The following is a 20,648-nucleotide window of genomic DNA, read 5'->3' as shown; positions in this document are numbered from 1 at the left end:
TGAGTATATGTGATGTATAAACATACCGAATGGTAGGTAGTATGCAGGATACGATTATTATTATTACGCAATTTTTACAAATCTTTTTCTGTCAAGCCAATGTTTTTTTTAATTTTCTTGCCCTCCCTCCGTTGAAATTTTGCACCCTTTCCCCTCCAGAGGGTTACCTCTCACACTGTGAGAGCCTCTGTCGTAGCCTAAGAACCAAGTAAGAAAAAAAATGAAATAAAACGAAAGATGATTTCCTCGAAAGCAGGTATGTAAAATGCTCAAAACCTACCAGTAGCAGAACTCAAAAGAATTCTAAAAACTGCCGACATTTTAACAGCAAAACTTGTTTTTTGACAGATTTTCTTTGAAATAAAAAAGTATTTTTATGCGTAAAAATGATATTTCCAGACAAAGTCTGCCAACAAATTGGAAAACTGCCAAGTAGCATGCTACTTTACTGTGGCACTTTTTGAACGCCTGCCGGGAAGTCTCAATTTGATCCTTATAAAATAGCGTTTGCTCTCTTGTAATGATCGGAAACCAACAAAAAAATATCAAAAAATATCAGCATCATTTACTCGTTTTATAGCCAAAGGTGATTGGCTAGGTGCTACGGACATTTACCTGATTTTATGAATGTGATAATGATTCTGTTTTACAGGCCGGAACAGTGTGGTTAAACTGTTGGCTCATAAGAAGCTTAGACATGCCATTTGGTGGAACCAAGGCAAGTGGAATGGGTCGTGAGTCTACAAGACATTCCATTGACTTTTACACTGAGGAGAAGACTATTTGCATGAAATTCCAGTGAAAGCGATCCTAATAATTGAATATCCACCTGGCTTATATTATTAGTGTGAATATCTTTGCGTCATTCAAAAATGTGTTTGTATTACCCGTTGGGAACACTTTAGGTCTAGAAAAAGTCTAGGAACTCAAAGTATAAAAAATAAATAACAAAGTTGATTTGAAGGAACTATTTAAATTGGTCAAGACTATAAAAATAGAAAAAAATGAGGAAGGTAGTTCGTAAGCTGTCACTAGTAGGCCAAAATAGCTGCTTAAACAACCAAATTTTTTTATTACAAATAATTAACCCAACACCATTGAATGAAAGACGCTTTGAAATCTGGCTTTTGATTGGTTTAAATTGATTTCAAAGTTTGCTTTTCTTCTACATTCCTTTTAAACAAGCCTTACTCTTATTGAAATTTTAATAAAAAATGTTTCTCGTTATTGCTAAAACAGAAAGATATTCCCTGTAGAAAAGAGGTTTTAAAATTTGAAAATTGGCTCTAAGTAAGAATTCGGTTGAATTCAGAATTCAGTAAGAATTGGGTTGTTTCTGGATGAAGAATTACAACTTCTGATCACAAGAGTAACAAAAAAAAGAAGAAAAGGAGGGATAAATCCTAGCAATCGATTATTGCTCAATTCAGATAATAACTTGTTTGTAGTGTGAAATATCTATCATTATTCAAGTTTACCTTACCGCCGACGTAGTGACGGGTCTTAGTAGTAATCTCTGCGAGAACTTAGAAATTTCGCCAACATATTTGCAGCATTTGATCGAGAATGGATTCACTAAACGCTTTGAGGTACGATGATAAGCTTACACGCACAGGCTACTTTTTGTATGGCCAGTGAACCTTCTCCTTTGCATACTTCATGTGTTTGGAACTAAATTAGTGCCTTAATGCCGCTTTAATGTCTAACGACAAGAATGGTTAACTGTCTTAATTCTGACTACTAATTACCACTTCGTTATAGTATTCCTAAAAATTTGACTCCCTAAATAAATGGTTCTGGATATGGCCCTAATTCTAGTGACAGAATTCGGTATAACAAAATACACCTTTATAATTTTTTTTGAAGAGGGGGGAAGATATCAGGATTGCCTTTTGGGTGCTCAATTACATCACGTAATTTTTGTGCTTCCGCTTTCAACACACCAGAAAGTGCTTTTTTGTGTCATGATTTTCTAATATAATTGTCATACTAATTTGAGCTTTTTGTTGTCATGAATGATTATTCCATCGAACAGATATGTTCATAGCTCTTATGAGAAAAATTTATTTGGGTTTTGTTCTTAAGAAGTTTTTCACCTAATGGGTTCTTGCTAATCAAACTCATTTTTTTTTCATTAGATTGGTTTACTAATTTTGTGCACCAGGCTTAGCTTTTAGATACACCCGCCTATTTCTGCTCTGCTCCTATACATCAGGAGATACTTACACGGTCAAGGTTAAATTGACTTTATAAATTTGAATATAACAGCCTAAGAACCTGGGGTAAAAGTTGGAATTGCGGCCCAAAAATGAATTGTTGGTATTTCATATCGCCTCCTCTGAACTCCCCAAGTAATCCAAAACTAGCTTTTCCTAAAAACAAAGAATTGCATTCCATAACCATTGCACAACAATAGCGTAACCATGGAAACAACATTCAACACAAGAGAATCCTTAGATGCTGTGTATGATACCACTTCTTAATAAAATCTATTTTTCGAAATCTAGGGGAGGGTTGGCAAATTTGTCATTTTGAGAGTGAAATGCCAAAAAAAAAAAATTTGCAAAGAAAATATGCTAAAAACGGTATTTTTAAAAATCTGGGTGGGGGGGGGGTAAAAATCAAGGAGGGAACACATGGTGGAACCCAATAGATGCTACTGTTTATTAGTATTTATTACAATATGTTTATGATATTTGTGAAAAAAAATGATTTTTTTGAAAATATTGATAGGATGGTGATAATATAACCAACATCAATGCTTAGTCAGTGAAATAATTATTGAAATTAATTGTGCTTGCAGTTAAAAATTAGACTGCGCATTGATAAGAATATTTCAGGTTCAATATTAGTGTAACCTTATTTTGTCTCCCCACTGGATGAATGTTAATTGATTACACTTTGAATTTGCCATTTAAAATTGTTCTATAAAACTTAATCAGTTAAACAGATTGTGTCTACTTAAGTCCAAAAGGTGATTTTTCCCAGCCAAAAAATTGTAAAAAAGATGGGAAACGCTGGGAAAAAACTATTTATTCACATAAGCAATTTGATTAGATAAGCACTTGCACTGGGTTTTGACCTTGCCCAAGCATCCAAACACCCAGGACAAATATACATCCAAACACAGTCAACCAAATACAAGGGTCCATGCACACACGAGACCGTAGCTGGTGAATACAAACTATGTGGAACTCGAAAATAAAAACATCTCAAGTCAAATAGCTATTCCCAAGTGGCTAACATAAAATAGGAATCGTGAGAGAAATGTACACCAGCCCTTTTGAATTTATCACGAGTTCTCCGATGTTTAATCAGTGGCGATGGTATAAAAAATTGGAATGTTGGAATAAAACCAGAAATAACACTTATATATCAAAAGTGCATAAATAATGTAGAAGCTTCTTCAACTAATAAATTAAATCTTATTTTCATCTATGTTCTAGTATTTATATCCAGAATCTGTTTTTTCAATCGCCTATCCTTTTCAATACCATTTGAACCGCCTTTCTATACACTTGGGATGTTCGAAACATTATGTTTCAATAAACCACTTTCAAACGAACTCCACAATAAAGAAGATTTATTTCTTTTGTACTTTTAGCAAAAAACGGAGTAAGCCGTAGGCTTTGGTTAGATCTACCATGATTATATAATTTTTAACATTCCTATGGTTTTCAACTTTCATCTCCCGGAATTAATTTTGGGCTTCTGAAGCTACTGATAATGTCTGAGCAGGCAGTCATATTATCCCTGAATAATTTAAGAAATAAAAGAAAGAACGTGTCGACGGGCTAGCAGCATATCGTTAGGTTAAGATGCCTTTAAATATAATATAAATATGTAAACATAACACCATCATTACTACGAGATTCTAAAAAAGATAGAAAGAAGTGATATAGTTTCTAACAAAAAAAAATATGTCACTGCCCAAAGAGAATGTTTTTTTTTAGCATGATTTTATTTTCACGCTCAGTTTTAAAAATTTTTCTGTTTTTATAATTAGTTTATTTAACGCGATTAGATTATATTACTTCATTTTGATTATTTGTATACTTAGATTATATCATAAGGTGTGTAAATTAGTAACTCTCCTTTCCCTCTATTAAATATGGTGTAGGATTTTAAGCAAAGTCGGGCTTGTTGGCATTGTTTTTTAATTGGAATTTGTTGCGTTGTCTTTTTTCTTATAATTATGATATTTCTGTCATTCCAAGGTTGTGTTTTCTGATGCTTTACTTTTGTTTTTTTATTATATTTAAGAACTGTTTTTATAAATCTCAAGATTTACGGTTGTTTTTAATCTCTTTAACGACTTTTTTTCTATTAATGATATTGTTTGTTTACTCATTAATAAAATAATTAACCCAATCTTAGTGTAAATCAATTTAGTGGAATCAGTGAAGAATAGAAATTACGTGGATAAAATGTCGTATTTAAAATATACGAATATATATTGTTTTCTTTCGGTCCACAAAACGTCTAATCACTTCTATGATCTTCCCTACTGCTGTCATACATGTCTATGTACTAATTTTAGTGTTCGTCTTTTTTTTACCCCCCCCCCCCCAATAAAAAGTGTTCAAGTGTGGAATAACAAAAATACGTTTCCCGCGGGAATAAGGTTGCACTCAGTAGCAGTATCTCCTCAACAATTTTAACTGCATCCCTATTCCTTCAAATCCCAGTCTTGACACTTTTTTTTAACTTCTTCAAGATGCAGGTGCATGGCACGTAATGGGGAATTTTTTCGAAAAGATGCAGGTATCTCTTACATAATAGGGTTTGTTTACCTTGGTTGTTACCTAATAGTTTCTTTGAATCTTTAAAAAACCTTCAGGGACCCGCCAGATCAGGATTTCTTTGGCTCTTCTGTCACAGTTTCTTCGAGTGTTTGAAAAACCTTCACGGGACCGCCAAATCATGATTTAGTTGGTTCTTAAGTAATAGGGCTTGCTTCTTACCTATTAGAGAGTGTTTTTCTTAAAAACCTGTGAGGGCCAGTGAAAAGCCTTCAGGGGTCCACTAGTGGGGAATCTTCAAAACGCCGGACCCTAGCAACCAACCCCATTGAGGCTCCTATTATCTAATTCTACCGTGGACCCAAGCGAGAAACTCCATCCAGTTGGTGCTTGTTACGTAATTACGTAAAAAAACAACCAAATTACTTTTGGTTGTTACTTAATGGGGCTTGTTAGAGTTCGCTAATCAAATGGGGAATCCCCGGTTGTAACTGAGGGGGGCACAGACGTGGGTGTAAGGTAATGACGGTGCACACGCGGGATTGACGCAATCTAGCGTGACTTGTTTCTTCAGGGCCTGTGGGGGACCCCCACTTGTAACTGTGACGGACACACACGTGACGGCTGTTACATAATCGAGAGATTTAATTTTGTTTCAAGGTGTTTTTCTTCTATTTGATTTATCAGAGAATCTTTATAGTCTACAGATTAATTGTCTGCATTAGGACTCGAAAGGGATGGGACAGGCATGGAATGGAGTGCTAGACAGGTGGACTATGAAAGCCTTTCTAATAGTAGAATGTGGAAGATACTTTCTACATGATAACCTATTGGACGCAAGGAGAATCTCGTGTCCCGCTTACTTGATCGATTAAATTGTTTGCATGTTTCCAAGCCTTTCCACATGAGAGCACGCAAGCATCCCAGCGCTATTGATTTGTGCTCTATTAGATTCACTCGGCTCTTACAGCGTTATTAATTTTCTAACGTGACCTATACAGGCTAAGTTAGCTATTGAATCAGCAAATGATTATATATTGAAATTTTATCCTGGAACAAGAAACCTAATGAATGAAGGCTTTCGTACATAAAAATGTATCGTTTACATTGTCCTAATAGACGCACCTACAAAAAAAGAGAGACCTTTTTTCCATTCGGTTATATCTGAGAGGTCTTAATGAAAATGTCGCGTTTCTTAGGGCCTGGACTATACATATTCACCCCACCGTGTGACAATATGTGACTAGCCCACCCCATACCAAACAATTCAAAAGGGAATACTTGTTATTAGAGATAAAATAAAACCATGTTGAGAGTTATTTCTGAGAGGTCTTGAAGAATATGCAATATTCTTTGAGCCAAGACTGTATATTTCACTCCACCATGACAATATTTGTTTGGCATAACCCCTAGCAACCGATTCCAGAGAGGGGAGGGGGGTATTTAGAGTTAAATTTAACCATATTAAGAGTTTTTTCTGAGAGGTCCTAATGGAAATACCTAATTTCTTTGACTGAGTTTTAGATTTCAGTCCACCTACCATCAGCACGGATCATGTTCCACGAAGAAAAAACCAACATGCAACAAGTTTTACGGAGAAATTTATGATGATAAATTAAGTTTCACAAAAAATATCAAGAAATGATGCATGTCCAATTTGTTCGTGAAACTTATGGCATGTGGATTATTTCTTCAACAAACTTACTGCATCTTGATTTGTGTCTCCAAAAAACTTGTTACATTTCTTCCTCATGAAAATTGCTGCATGTTAATTTTTCTCTTCATGGAACTTGTACATTGATCTTTTTAGTCATGAAACCGGTTTTGCTTGTGGAACTTGTTGGGTGCTGATTTTTGTTCGTGAAACTTAATTTATCTTGATATTTTTCTTCATGAAACCTGTTGTATGTTGTTTTATTCTTTCATGAAACTTAATTTATCATGATATTTTCTTTTCATGAAACTTGTTGCATATTGATTTTTTCTTCCTGAAGCATGATGTATGTTGATTTTTTATCGTGAAATTTGGTGCATGTGGTTTTTTTCTTCAAAAAACTTAAAGTATCTTAATTTATGTCTTCGAGAAACATATTATATTTATATTTTTTCTTCAAGAAAGTTGTTGCATGTTGATTCTTCTATTCGTGAAACTTGTACATTGATTTTTCTAGTTGTGAAACCGGTTTTGTTCGTGGAACTTTTTGCGTGCTGATTTTGGTTCGTAAAGCTTAATTTATCTTGCTAATTTTCCGCGTGAAACTTGTATGATGATTTATTCTTTCGTAGAATTTAATTTATCATGATACATTTCTTTGTGAGACTTGCTTCATGCTGGTTTTTTCTTAGTGAAGTAGATGCATGCTGATTTTCGTTCGTGAAACTTATTGTATGTGGGTTATTTCTTCAACAAACTTAATGTATCTGGATTTATGTCTTCGAGAACCTTATTATATTTTTATTTCTTCTTCATGACACTTGTTTCATGTTGATTTTTTCGTATTTTGCTATATTTTATTTTTAAGAAAATGTGAATTTCGTGGATTAAGAAGGGCTACTTTAAGTCTGCTTCGTAGCTATCTTCGAAATAGAGAAGAATATGCCCACCTAAATGGATTGGATCCATGTAAAAATGTATTATATATGGTATATCCAAAGGTTCTGTACTATGTCCTACATTTTTTAAATTTTTATTAATGATCTTCTGAATGCTTTTGGAGCTCTTTCTGCAATTAGAACTATTGTTGATACTTGAACTCCTAGTGGTAGGGTCACCACGCCCCTATTTATTGATGCTATAACTCTGATGTCTGTTGCTCCAAACGAACAAATACTAATTCGACACCTTATTTGGCAATGAATAAAATATGTATATGGTTGAAAGAAAACCAGCTTGGATTGAATATAGGTAAATCCTATTTTTCACGATCTCCAAATTATTGCCAATGGATTACGGAAATAAACTTTGAGAGGGGAACAATTAAACGAACTAGGTACGTTAAGTACCTTGGTATTAATGTTGATGAGATTCTCTCACTTAAAGATCATTTCGAACTAGACAGAAGACACTATGAGTCTTCATCAATAAATAAATAAAAATTTTCATCAATAAATAAATGAAACCCAAAACGAACAGAAATTACAATAAATAACAGACTCAAACTAAAAAACCAGCATAAATTAACATGATTAGCGCTCACAGGTCCTATGTCTTCACAACGCCAGAACATAATTCATACTTTACTGAAATAAAATTCATGGTATGCACATTAATTTGTAGTTTTTTCGTTTAATTAAAAAAGAAATAAAAAATAATTAAAAGAATTTATCCTCAGAAAAACTTTCAAAACTTCTAAAACACAACAAAAAAACTAAGGAAAAAACACTAGAGAACATAAAGGGAGTGTTAAAACACAATGTAACATATTAAACTTATTGCATGTAATAGGACATATAGTAAATTTTAGGAACACGTGTTTTTTCGTTAAAAAACTTAAGCTGAATAATAAATAGGTATTTAGATGTTATTGTTATTATTGTCTTATTGCTGTTATTATTGATATTGTCATAAGTTGTTTTTTTGTTATTTTTATTTGTTGTTATTATTATTTGTATACATTTTTTTATTATTGATATTTTTTTATTTGTCAGTTGTTATTCATTGGTGAATTAGATGCTCTTAGTAAATTGTTGTTTAATGCTCTAACGTTGTTCGCGAGTCTCATCCGATTTCTTTTTTTTATTATGAATTTTATCTCTTGTGTTTTTCCACTGCGTCACCACCTTTTTCCTCATTATTTTGTCTTTATATTATAAACAAATGATTAAATTTATATAAGCCTTTAAAGAGCAATCGTGAAATAGAGGCTCTCTTAAAAGAACCTGGATTCGAGTTCATTTAAAAAAAAAGTCTCGATCTATTTGTCAAAGTGACGCATCTCAACGGATACTGTGGAAACACGGTACTCCAGTGTCAATTTTGCTAAATTCAACACAAGTATTCTTCTGAATTTGAATTTTTCCTCAGGCGGCTTGGTGCTACAATAGGCTATTATTGGTAGTAGAAGTAGTTGTAGTAGCCTGTAGAGCTATTTAGCTAAAGTAATATGCTTTCACCTATCGTGTCTCTTTAAACTCTGTAAAAAAGACCTGTAAATATGACATCTTGTTCCTTGTTTTAATTTAATTGAAGTAAAATAAGATCACACCATTCCAGTCGGAATTCAATGCTAATTTTCTTTATTTAAATTTTTTTTATCTAACTCGCGAGGGTGTTATGTGATGGAAGGGTTTGTTGGATTGTATTAGTGTTTTTGAATGGTTTTCTGTGCTTTAACCGTTTTGAGATCAAATTGAATCCTTTAATTGTTTTTGTATGTTGTTCTGTTTTCTTTTTTTGTGGTCATGAGCCTGCGGTTTTTTTTCTGTCAAATATGATATAATATAACAGTAACATTGGCATTAATTTAGAAAAAACTCTTTGGGGAATTGGATATATATGATAAGCAAGTATTAAAAGATTGAAACTGGTTCCTGAGAGAACAGAGTATATCATTTAAAGTTTTTCATCAACGAAAAACCGAAACAACTTTTCCCCTTCTGTTTTGGATCATAGATCGTGCATTCGCCAAATAGTGCATGCGCCAATTAAAAAGATTGTGCATTCGCCAAACAGTGCATTAGCCAATTAAAAACATTGTGCATTTGCCAGACAGTGCATTAGCCAATTAATACATTCGCCAGACAGTGCATTAGCCAATTAAAAACATTGTGCATTCGCCAGACAGTGCATTAGCCAATTAAAAACATTGTGCATTCGCCAGACAGTGCATTAGCCAATTAAAAAGATTGTGCATTCGCCAAACAGTGCATTCGCCAATTAAAAAGATTGTGCATTCGCCAAACAGTGCATTAGCCAATTAAAAATATTGTGCATTCGCCAGACAGTGCATTAGCCAATTAAAAACAGTGTGCATTCGCCAGACAGTGCATTTGCCAATTAAAAAGACAGTGCATTCGCCAAACAGTGCATTAGCCATTAAAAAACATTGTGCATTCGCCAGACAGTGCATTAGCCAACTAAAAACATTGTGCATTCGCCAGAGAGTGCATTAGCCAATTAAAAAGATTGTGCATTCGCCAATTAAAAAGATTATGCAATCGCCAAGCTGTAATTATTTCCCAAAACAAATTTCCTTTTGACAGGAATTATATTTGGATGACAACTCTGGTCATAGCACTAAGTTGCTATTTTGCCAGTAAAGTTATGTTCAAGAAAGTGCAACCGTTGAGAAAATAGTACAAGTAATTATAATTCTAAAATGGTGAAATATTAGCTGAAATAAAATTACGTTTCTTGAATTGTTAAAGACAGAAAGAGCTAGAAGCAGAATTGACATATGACAAACAAGAAAAAATAAATAAAATTAAATAGCCGATAAAAATGAGGGTAATGTCAGCCAGCGGACAAAAAAGAAGCAAAACAAAAAAGATACAAACAAAACCAAAACAAACAAAAACCAACGGAATGTTGTCTGGCTTTTCTGCCATTTTGTGGCACCAAACTACGATTTTTTTTCTCCTAAAGGGGACCAAGTTGCTATTGATTAAAAATTTTGAGATAACCAATCGATTTGAAAACGTCTAAAAACTACAAATTGAGTTTGGGTCATACCTCTTGTTTTGGATCATAAATTGTACAATCGCTAAGCTGTGATTATTTCCTAAAACAAATTTTTGATCGCTTCTGTTATTTATTGCTGTAATGTTGTTTGCGTGTTATTGTTGAAATGTGTCAATCAAGCTAATATCACTTAAATTATTTGACACTTTCTAGACGACACATCGATGCTTGAGACTACCCATAAGCAGAATTTTGCAAGTCAAAGCTACTGTAGATCGTTAATCACACTTATAAGAGGTATTTTGCTCCCATGTGTAATTTAGTGTACCTTCTTCGACAAATCTTTTTCCTAATTAGTGTTGCTTGTGGTAGATTTAGAAAATTTTGGTTATATTTTATTCCATTAGGGCATTACATAGATCATTTTTAGGCCGGAAAATGTCCTATACTCTCTTTAAACGAGCAACTGTTTATGTATTTATAATTTTTTCTTGGAAATGACTCCATAATTTATTTTGTCTTTTAATTTGCACCCTGGGATTTTCTGGCTCGAAAAAACCATCTAGATATGTCACGAGTTTCAGAAAATTCGTTTAAAGCCGTAATTTTACTAAAAATTAATGTGAATGACGTCAGGTCAATATACATTTGAAGATAAACCAAGCGTATAAAAAAAAATTAGTTTGAATATTTAATGTTAACTGTTGCTTTCAATTTATTTTCCGTGTTGTAATAATTACAAAAGAAATTATTTTTAATATAATTCGTTTTGAGTAAAGCATTGGTTGTCTAAACTCCCCAATCTTCAAACTTCTGGACAAGTGACGGCACAATTGTGTCATTCGGTTTGGATTGGAGGGTGTTTTAGAGGATCCATTTCTCATTTGTTTCGACGAGGCTTTCAAGAATATGTAGAATACAAAATGATGTCCTTAGTTTTATACTTTTCCCAATCTTCTGGACAAGTGATGGTACAATTGTGTCATTTGGATTGGATTGGAGGGTGTTTTGAGAACCCTTATTTCTCATCTGTCTCAATAACTCTTTCAATCATTTTCGGAATGCAAAATCCTGTCATTGGTTTTCTACTTTTCCTGATCTTCAAACTTTTGAACAAGTGATAGTACAACTGTGTCTTTTGGTATGGATCGGAGGGTGTTTTGGCACCCCCATTTCTTTAGATTATGTTTTCAATCTTTTTCGGAACGCAAAATCTTGTCATTGGTTTTCTAATTACCTTAATTCAGCCTTCGAACTTCAGGATAAGTGACTGTACATTTGTAACATTTCGTTTGGATTGGAGGATGTTTTGGCACCCGCAACTCTCATTTGTTCCGATGTTGCTTTCAACCTCTTTTGGAACCCAAAATCCTGTCTTTGGAATGTGGTTTAAACTTATGGTCAACTGATGGTACAACGCTGTCTTTAGATTTCGATCAGTGTGTTTTGCAATTCCATTTCTTGTTTGTTTCGATGATTTCAACCTTTTTCAGAGTACAAAATTCTATCATTATTTTTCTACGTTCCTTAATTAGGCCTTTAAACTTTGTAGACAAGTGACGGTAGTGACGGTCCGTTGATTTTTGAATTTGAAAAAAGGGAATAGTTGTGGGAAAAGTCAAAGTCATGGCCAATTGTAGAAAAAAGCCAAGACAGATTTGTATCATTTATTTTGGATTGGAGGGTATTTGGCACCCCGTTTTTTATTTGTTTAGATGGTGATTTCAACCTTTTTCAGAGTACAAAATTCTATCATTGTTTTTCTACGTTCCATAATTAGGCCTTTAAACTTTGGACAAGTGACGGTACAATTGTGTCATTGGCCTTTAAACTTTGTAGACAAGTGACGGTACAATTGTGTCATTTATTTTGGATTGGAGGGTATTTGGCACCCCCGTTGTTTATTTGTTTAAATGGTGCTTTCAACCTTTCTTGGAACGTAAAATTCTATCATTAGGTCTCCACTTTCCTTGGTCAGGCCAGCAAACTTCTGAACCAGTTATGGTACAATTGTATCATTTGATTTGGATTGGAGGGTGTTTTACCACCCCACATTTTCATTTTTTTATGATGCTTACTCGTTTTGGAATATAAAATCCAGTCATTGGTTTTCTACGTTCCTTAATTAGGCCTTTAAACTTTGTAGACAAGTGACGGTACAATTTTGTCATTTATTTTGGATTGGAGGATATTTGGCACCCCCGTTTTTTATTTGTTTAGATGGTGATTTCAACCTTTTTCAGAGTAAAAAATTCTATCATTATTTTTCTACGTTCCTTAATTAGGCGTAAACTTTGTAGACAAGTGACGGTACAATTGTGTCATTTATTTTGGATTGGAGGGTATTTGGCACCCCCGTTTTTTATTTGTTTAAATGGTGCTTTCAACCTTTTTTGGAACGTAAAATTCTATCATTAGGTCTCTACTTTCCTTGGTCAGGCCAGTAAACTTTTGAACCAGTTATGGTACAATTGTATTATTTGATTTGGATTGGAGGGTGTTTTATCACCCCACATTTTCATTTTTTGTATGATGCTTACTCGTTTTGGAAGGTAAAATCCAGTCATTGGTTTTCTTCTTTCCTTAATTAGGCCTTCAAACTTCTGGACAAGTGACGGTAAAACCCGTCACTTGTATGTCATTTAGTTTGGACTGGAGGGTATTTTGACACCCCCATTTCTTAGTTGTTTCGATTATGCTTTCAATCTTTTTAGGAATGGAAAATCGTGTCATTGGTTTCCTACTTCTTCTTAATTAAAGCTTCAGAAGTTTGAGCAAGTGACGGTGGAAATGTGTCAGTTGGTTCACATTGGAGGGTGGTTTGGCACTCCCATTTCTTATTTTTCCTATGATACTTTCAATCTTTTTCGGAATACAAAACCCTGACATTGGTTTTCTACTTACTTTAATTAGGCCTTAAAACTTCTGGACAAGTGTCGGTATAATCTTATCATTTGATTTGGATTAGAGGGTGTTTTGTCCCCCTCCCCGATTTTTCATTTGTTTCTATGATGCTTTCAATCTTTCCTAGAATGTAAAATCCTGTCATTGGTTTTCTATTTCTTATTTGTTTCTATGATGCTTTCAACTTTTCTAGAATGTAAAATCCTGTCATTGGTTTTATATTTCTTATTTGTTTCTATGATGCTTTCAACCTTTTCTGGAATGTAAAATCCTGTCATTGGTTTTCTATTTCTTATTTGTTTCTATGATGCTTTCAACTTTTCTAGAATGTAAAATCCTGTCATTGGTTTTCTATTTCTTCTTTGTTTCTATGATGCTTTCAACTTTTCTAGAATGTAAAATCCTGTCATTGGTTTTATATTTCTTATTTGTTTCTATGATGCTTTCAACCTTTTCTAGAATGTAAAATCCTGTCATTGGTTTTCTATTTCTTATTTGTTTCTATGATGCTTTCAACCTTTTCTAGAATGTAAAATCCTGTCATCGGTTTTCTATTTCTTATTTGTTTCCATGATGCTTTCAACCTTTTCTAGAATGTAAAATCCTGTCCATGGTTTTCTATTTCTTATTTGTTTCTTTGATGCTTTCAACGTTTTTTCGGAATGCAAAATCATACCATTATTTATTCTTCTTTTCTTGGTTAAGCCTTCAAACGCTTGGACAAATGACGGTACAATCGTATCATTTGATTTGGATTAGATGGTGTTTTGGCACCACCGGTTCTCATTTGTTTATATAATGCTTTCAACCTTTTCGAGAATTCAAAATCTTCTCATTAGTTTTTCACTTTCCTCAACTTTCAGACATCTCGACAAATGACGTTACGATTTTATCATTTGATTTTAATTGGAGGTTGTCTTTGCAACCCCATTTCTCGCTTGTTTCTATGATGCTTTCAACAGTTTGTAGAATGCAAAATCTTGTCATTGGTTTTCTACATTCCCCAATCTTCAAACTTGTGGACGAGTGACGTAACAAGTGTGTCAATCGGTTTGGATTGGAGGGTGTTTTAGCGTAACCATTTCTCATTTGTTTTGAGGATGCTTTCAACCCTATGCAGAATACGAATTCTCATTAGTTTTATGCTTTTCCCATTCTTCCAGACAAGTGAAGTTACAATTTCTATCAGTTGGATTGGATGGTGTTTTGGGAACCCTTATATCTTATTTGTTTCGATAACACTTTTTTTGTCAAAATTCTTTTAAAACGACTGCTGAAATACAAGGACCATTGAACTAGAATGATAATTTTCTTAAGACACCGTAGTAAGCTCATTCGGTAGCAACTGGTTGAAAATCATGCTAAATATTAAAGAGCGCACTGGAACTTTTTATTTAAAATTGAATGAGCTCCCTCCAAAGTTCATTCGACCAGCCTTCCCATAAAAACCTTATATCAAAAAAGGGGCAACTTGCATAGCTTACAACCCTTGCCCTGGGGGATGGAAGGGGAGTTGTCGAAACCTGAGGCATTGTTATTTTGGTCTATTTAAAAAAAAAACGTTTTAATTGACGAGGGAGCGAATTTTCTCATATACGTGATTGACATTTTGAGGTACAAATTTATTACTTTCTCTTTGGTTGCTCAATTTTGCATATGGAGGAATTTTTTAAGGGGTATTTTCCACAAAAGGGGATGGGTAAACGCCGACTCATGGTGGAAGAGACATGGGAGGCAGAAGAAAACATGGAATATTTAGAGCCGGCCTGGAATCATTTTTGGTTTTAGAAGATATGAGAGGAGACTGAGCAGATCAGAGGCTTGAGCAGGTCAAACCGCTAATGAAAAACAGAGACTCTTGGCACAGCACCATATTAAAGTTGTTGGGTTCCAGGAATTGCTTGTGTTTATATCTTGCTTCAAGTACAAGTAGTCAATATGAGGATTTAAAAAAAAATCAACTTGGATGCAACAGGGAAGCCACACAAAAGTATGCTAGCTAATAAATGCATTTTTTTTTTCCCAAAAAGCTTATGTTTTTGTGCTAATGGTTTTGCCATAAAATATGACATTATTATACTTTTTTTGGAAGTGGTCAATAGCTATTGTCCATTTTAGACTATCATAAAACCTTAAATTGCATGTATAGCGAGATAAGGTGGTGTTGAACCGCCTGTAAAATTCTTGCTGGTTGCGAGATACGCAAAGGTAAATCAGGTGGGACAAAACCAAAATAAAAAAAGGTACACAAATAATCTTTTATGGCTGATTGTATCCATAAAAGGAATAAACATATCAAGCTTTATCAAAATCTGTGACCATGGATGTCAGAGCCTGGTTAACTGTGCCAAAATTGTCTATTTGCCCTCCGACAGACAAGTTTAACCTTTGATGAAGCTTCTTTGAGCAGTAAAGTTGGTTCTGTCGAAGGATTTTTTGGTCTTCCTTTTGACTTTTACGTCTTCCATGCATTCTTCATACCATCATCACTAGAAGGATTTCTTCCCTGCGAAAACATAAATATTGCATGAATAAGATAGAGCAATTAGCTGCCTTTATTAGCAGAGTAGTTAAATCATTATCATAGATAAACCATAAATTGCCTCGTTTTAGATTAAATAAAAATAGACTTATTTTTCAAAAGAAATTAAAGACCAACATTATAATTTAAAACGATCAAAAATTGTTCCGTGTATCAGGGGCTCCTCACTTCTCACATTTTTCACCCTCCTCAATATTCCGCAAATTTTGACATTTAAAACTTAATTTAGACAACATTTCAGTTCCTCTGGTGAATAGTCATAGCTCGCGTTGTCGTTTAGGGACAAAACGTCAAACTTTAGTGAGAAGAGTGACGGCTTGAGGAGGAGGCATCTACCCTAATATTTGGAATAACTTCTGATCGTTTTAATTTTTAACGTTGATCTTTACTTTCATGTGAAATTTTTTTTATAACAATAAGACAGTTTAAAGTTTTTTAATGATAATTCCTTGACTATTTTCAGCAATAATGGACCCTAGGCTTTAGAGGGTTTACTGAATCTGTTATTTTCTTGGACTTCTGCCTGTGGTAGACCTGAAAGATGTGCTAGATACTTGATACAATTTAGGACTTGGTTTTAGAGTTTTAGGTTTTAGCAACAATGGTTAGTAACAATTGGTTTTAGCAACAATGGACCCTAGGCTTTAGAGGCTTTTTTACTTTTTTACCCACTGAATCTGTTATTTTCTTGGACTTCTGCCTGTAGTAGACCTGAAAGATGTGCTAGATACTTTATATATTTCAGGACTTGGCTTTAGAGTTTGAGGTTTTAGCAACAATGGTTAGTAACAATTGGTTTTAGCAACAATGGACCCTAGGCTTTAGAGGCTTTACTGAATCTGTTATTTTCTTGGACTTCTGCCTGTGGTAGACCTGAAAGATGTGACAGATACTTGATACATTTTAGGACTTGGTTTTAGAGTTTTAGGTTTTAGCAACAATGGTTAGCAACAATTGGTCTTAGCAACAATGGAACCTAGGCTTTAGAGGCTTTACTGAGTCTGTTATTTTCTTGGAAAATAACAGACTCAGTAAAGGCTTTTACTGAGTCTCTTATTTTCTTGGAAAATAACAGGTCTACCTGTGGTAGACCTGAAAGATGTGCTAGATACTTTATACATTTTAGGACTTGGCTTTAGAGTTTCAGGTTTTAGCAACAATGGACCCTAGGCTTTAGAGGCTTTCCTGAATCTGTTATTTTCCTGGACTTCTGCCTGTGGTAGACCTGAAAGATATGCTAGATATTTTATATATTTTAGGATTTGGCATTTTCCTAAGAACTCGGGTGAAATCATTAGAAAAATTATCTGATCCAGTCCAATAGCTTTCCACGCATCGCTTGGATGAAACCGGTCAATATAGAGACTAGGTCGCACCGGGCTTATACAGTCTCAAATTTTCCTGAACATTCATCTTTATTTGACCTGGGAGACATGCTAGGCATTGTCTTTTCTCATACGAGAAAAAGAAAGGGGTAACCTATGTGACAAGATCTGGATCTGTTATTTTGTCAATCAATGGTGGTTCTAGGCCTGGACAGGGAGGGGGCAGTTGCCCATAATTTTTCCGATATCTGATATTAAATTCCTCTTATTTTATATTTGTTACAGTCCTAAGAGCTACCCCTCCCTTAAATTATGAAGCCTAAAACCACTACTGGTGTCAATCCTCAAATGTATCATGGTTGCGGCACCAGATACAATCTAGTAAATACCGAGCTCTAAGCTATATTAACCGAAAATTTGGAAATATATTTGAAAAAAAATGTCATATGAATAAGAGTCACCAGTCGAAGCTGACTCAGGAATGGTAATTGTCATTTTGATTAATTAATGGTAAAACTTTATTGCAAAAACAAATTATGCAAATTTTGAAAAACATCTTGAAATCTCTTGAAAATGGTTTCTGATTGAAATTGAAAACCGCATTATTCGAATCACCATAGTTAGAAGCCCTACATATATTTCTGATCGAAATTAAAACCGCATTATTCGAGTCTCCACAGTTAGAAACCACATATAGATGGGTTTCAGTCCCGCAACTGAAGCAACAGGGAATATCATTTTTTGTGTTTCCTTTTTCATCCTTTTTTTTTCTTCCGTGTGGGGGATGAAAATTGCAAAAGGAGCTATTTAATAGCTCATTTGAAAGCTAATATTTATATCTACTTTGTGTCTGTTAGTAACAAAATATGCTATTAAAATAAAAAGGAATTTTCGACAAAACTGTGTCTTCATATATGCAATTATGCACTACACGTATCTTTTGACAAAATATTACACATATCTTCTGAATTCCCTGCAGTTTCTTATGTTCCTTTTGCTGTTGTTCCTTTTACGGGCGGTTTAAAAGTGATAACACTAAATTAAGAAACATTTTTTCGCCGAAAATTTAAATAAAATCATTACCTCTGAAAAATCTTCAGTTTACTAGCTATGCAACTCTCTAAATTAAAAATGACGTCATACTAAAACTTACAATATCATTGGATCATAGTGATCTTAAAAAGTATGATGTCATTTGCCTTATGACGTCATGCACAATATAAAATTATCTGTAAACTGAAACACCACTTATTATTACGTGGTTACACATGAATATAACATGATTGGAATTATATTTTTTATTTTTCTTGGATTATCTTCAGCTGCCTCCATTTATGGACCATCATCAGTGCCTCTGGATGCATCCCATCGTTTTATTGGAACATGGGAAAGAAAGCTTTACCTAAAAGAAATATCTTCTGCTGTGGTACAACCAGAAGATCCTGTGCCTGAGTACTTGGACCCTCTTGAAGAAATAATGCGGGTGCTCAACGTGGATTTTGATCACACGACTGAGGATATTAAATGCTGCTTAAGAATGCGTTTGCCAGATTCCCTCAGTGTTGAAGAAGAAGTAAATTTGAAAAATTCAATTACCAAGGAAATACAGCCCATTCAAATGCTATTGAAACTTTTAATTACTAAGTACTTTGAGGAGAGAAGAGATGATCCGTTTTTACAAACACGAAAACAGGTTCATTTAATACTTAACGAACTAAGGAAAAAGGCATATTTCCTGGCTTACCTGAATCACCCTCATATAGAAAGACTTTTAGAAGTGAAAAAGGACGGTCAGTGTCCAAAGTGTTCAAAAATTGAGCCTCTTCTTGAATCTGAGAAATATTACGATTTAGAAAGGAAAGATATAAATCTACATATGTATGTACAAACCGTCTTCTACAAATTGGGACGAGACAATCTTCAATTTTATAATGAATACCCTTTGAGGCTAATGAGGCAGTTTAACATGAGCTATGACTACTCGTCAGAAGAGTTAAAATGTTGTCTAAGACAAGCTTTGCTCGAAGGAGATGAAACAGATTTAGCAGAGTTCCTGATGAGAAAAATAGAAGCATTACGACAAAGGCTAAAACCTCTCATTTTTGATGCCTTATTCATAAATAACTACTTGTCACCATTGGCAAAGGAGGTTCAGATGATATTAGAGGGCATAAGAAAAAACACAGACTTCCTTATTTTATTGGGTGAAAACAATATAATGGCGGGCACATCTGGGCAGAGTAATGACAGCTCTTGTTCAAAATGTCAAGGATTCAACCGACCACCAAGTGCTGAGGTTGTATTGGTGGATTCTCTATTCCCAGTGAACGCCACAACTCCAAGCAAAGATGAGAAAAAAAACAATGATAATGTAAATTCTGGCAGCAGTGACATCCTCGATGATTCTATTGTTTTATTGCAGGAAAAAACTCAATATCTTTCAATAGAACATGCTGTCCTATTTGTATTGTTAGCACTACTGCTGTTTGTTGCATGCTTTCAAGTTGTATATCAGATTATTTTCCTTCGAAATAAGAGATTGTCCCGTGTCGAGTACGAACTGCCAATAACCAACTATCGAAGAAATTCAATGGCCAATATGTGAAGGTCCTGAATCACAATTATTTTAAACTTTAGTTTTTATTATTTTGATTCTCCTTTTGAATTGAAAATTATATAATATCACAAGAACATTCATGAATTATTTACAATTTAGTATCAAGGTCAATTTACATGAAGTCTCAGCACTGCATAGAAGCGAATCTTGTCTGGCATGATAAATTTTACTGTCATCCATTTGTAATCCGCTAAAGGGTTCTCCCATAAGGGCTATTACATAGGCAATGTTTTCGCAATGCTTAATTTTTTGGATTTTAGAATGGATATGTTTGTCTTTGAACATGCTCTCTTGTAGTGTTATGACAGAGCACCTTTTTATGCTGAAGAATATGTGCTTCAATACAGATAAAGAAAGAAAAAACAAAAGCGATAACACAGCATAATAATATTTGGGCTTATATATAAACAAGCTAATAATTAAGCTTTAGATCTGAAAAATATGGTCTTTCTTTGCCAAACATATTAGTCTACGTAAGGTGGATAGCGGTAAAATTTCTCAGTGTCTCCTGGCAGTTGTCCTTGAAACTGTAACGAACTATAATGCAATGGTGGTGGACGTAGTTATGATCAGTGAGCGGCTCCCCGTCAGTTGATTGGCGTTTGCTTTAGTTTTATAGAATTCTCATGCTTTTATTTTTTTTCTAAACTAAACTGACATCAGTTGTCATCGGAATTTCTTCTTGGAATCTTAGAAACAGAGTTCTTGGAATCCACATTTCCTTTTCGGCTTCATTATCATGACTGAACCTCGAACAAAATTAGGACGGGACATCATTCTTACCTTTGTACACATATTCTTCTAATCCAATTGATTGACAATGAGAGCTTAAACTGCCTGAAAAATTAAAACTGTCTGAGAAAAAAACAGCAATAATGCAAATTTTACAGCAGATGAT

At 34.2% G+C, this 20,648-nt stretch overlaps 1 protein-coding gene across 3 annotated transcripts in view; it reads left to right on the top strand.

Moving 5' to 3' along the window:
• The window catches only part of LOC136032913 (2-aminomuconic semialdehyde dehydrogenase-like), an 89,592-nt gene extending 85,221 nt beyond the window's left edge, over positions 1-4,371 (top strand). For all 3 annotated transcript variants that reach the window (XM_065713367.1, XM_065713369.1, XM_065713368.1), the window contains one exon: positions 653-4,371. In XM_065713367.1, the coding sequence (XP_065569439.1) occupies positions 653-802 (150 nt within the window). In that variant the 3' untranslated portion in view covers positions 803-4,371. The remainder of the gene's footprint in view (positions 1-652) is intronic.
• The last annotated feature ends 16,277 nt before the right edge of the window (positions 4,372-20,648 follow it).

The sequence above is a fragment of the Artemia franciscana genome, chromosome 11 (genome assembly GCF_032884065.1).
Source record: "Artemia franciscana chromosome 11, ASM3288406v1, whole genome shotgun sequence".
NCBI lineage: Eukaryota > Metazoa > Arthropoda > Branchiopoda > Anostraca > Artemiidae > Artemia > Artemia franciscana.
This window is presented reverse-complemented; position numbering and strand designations above follow the sequence as displayed.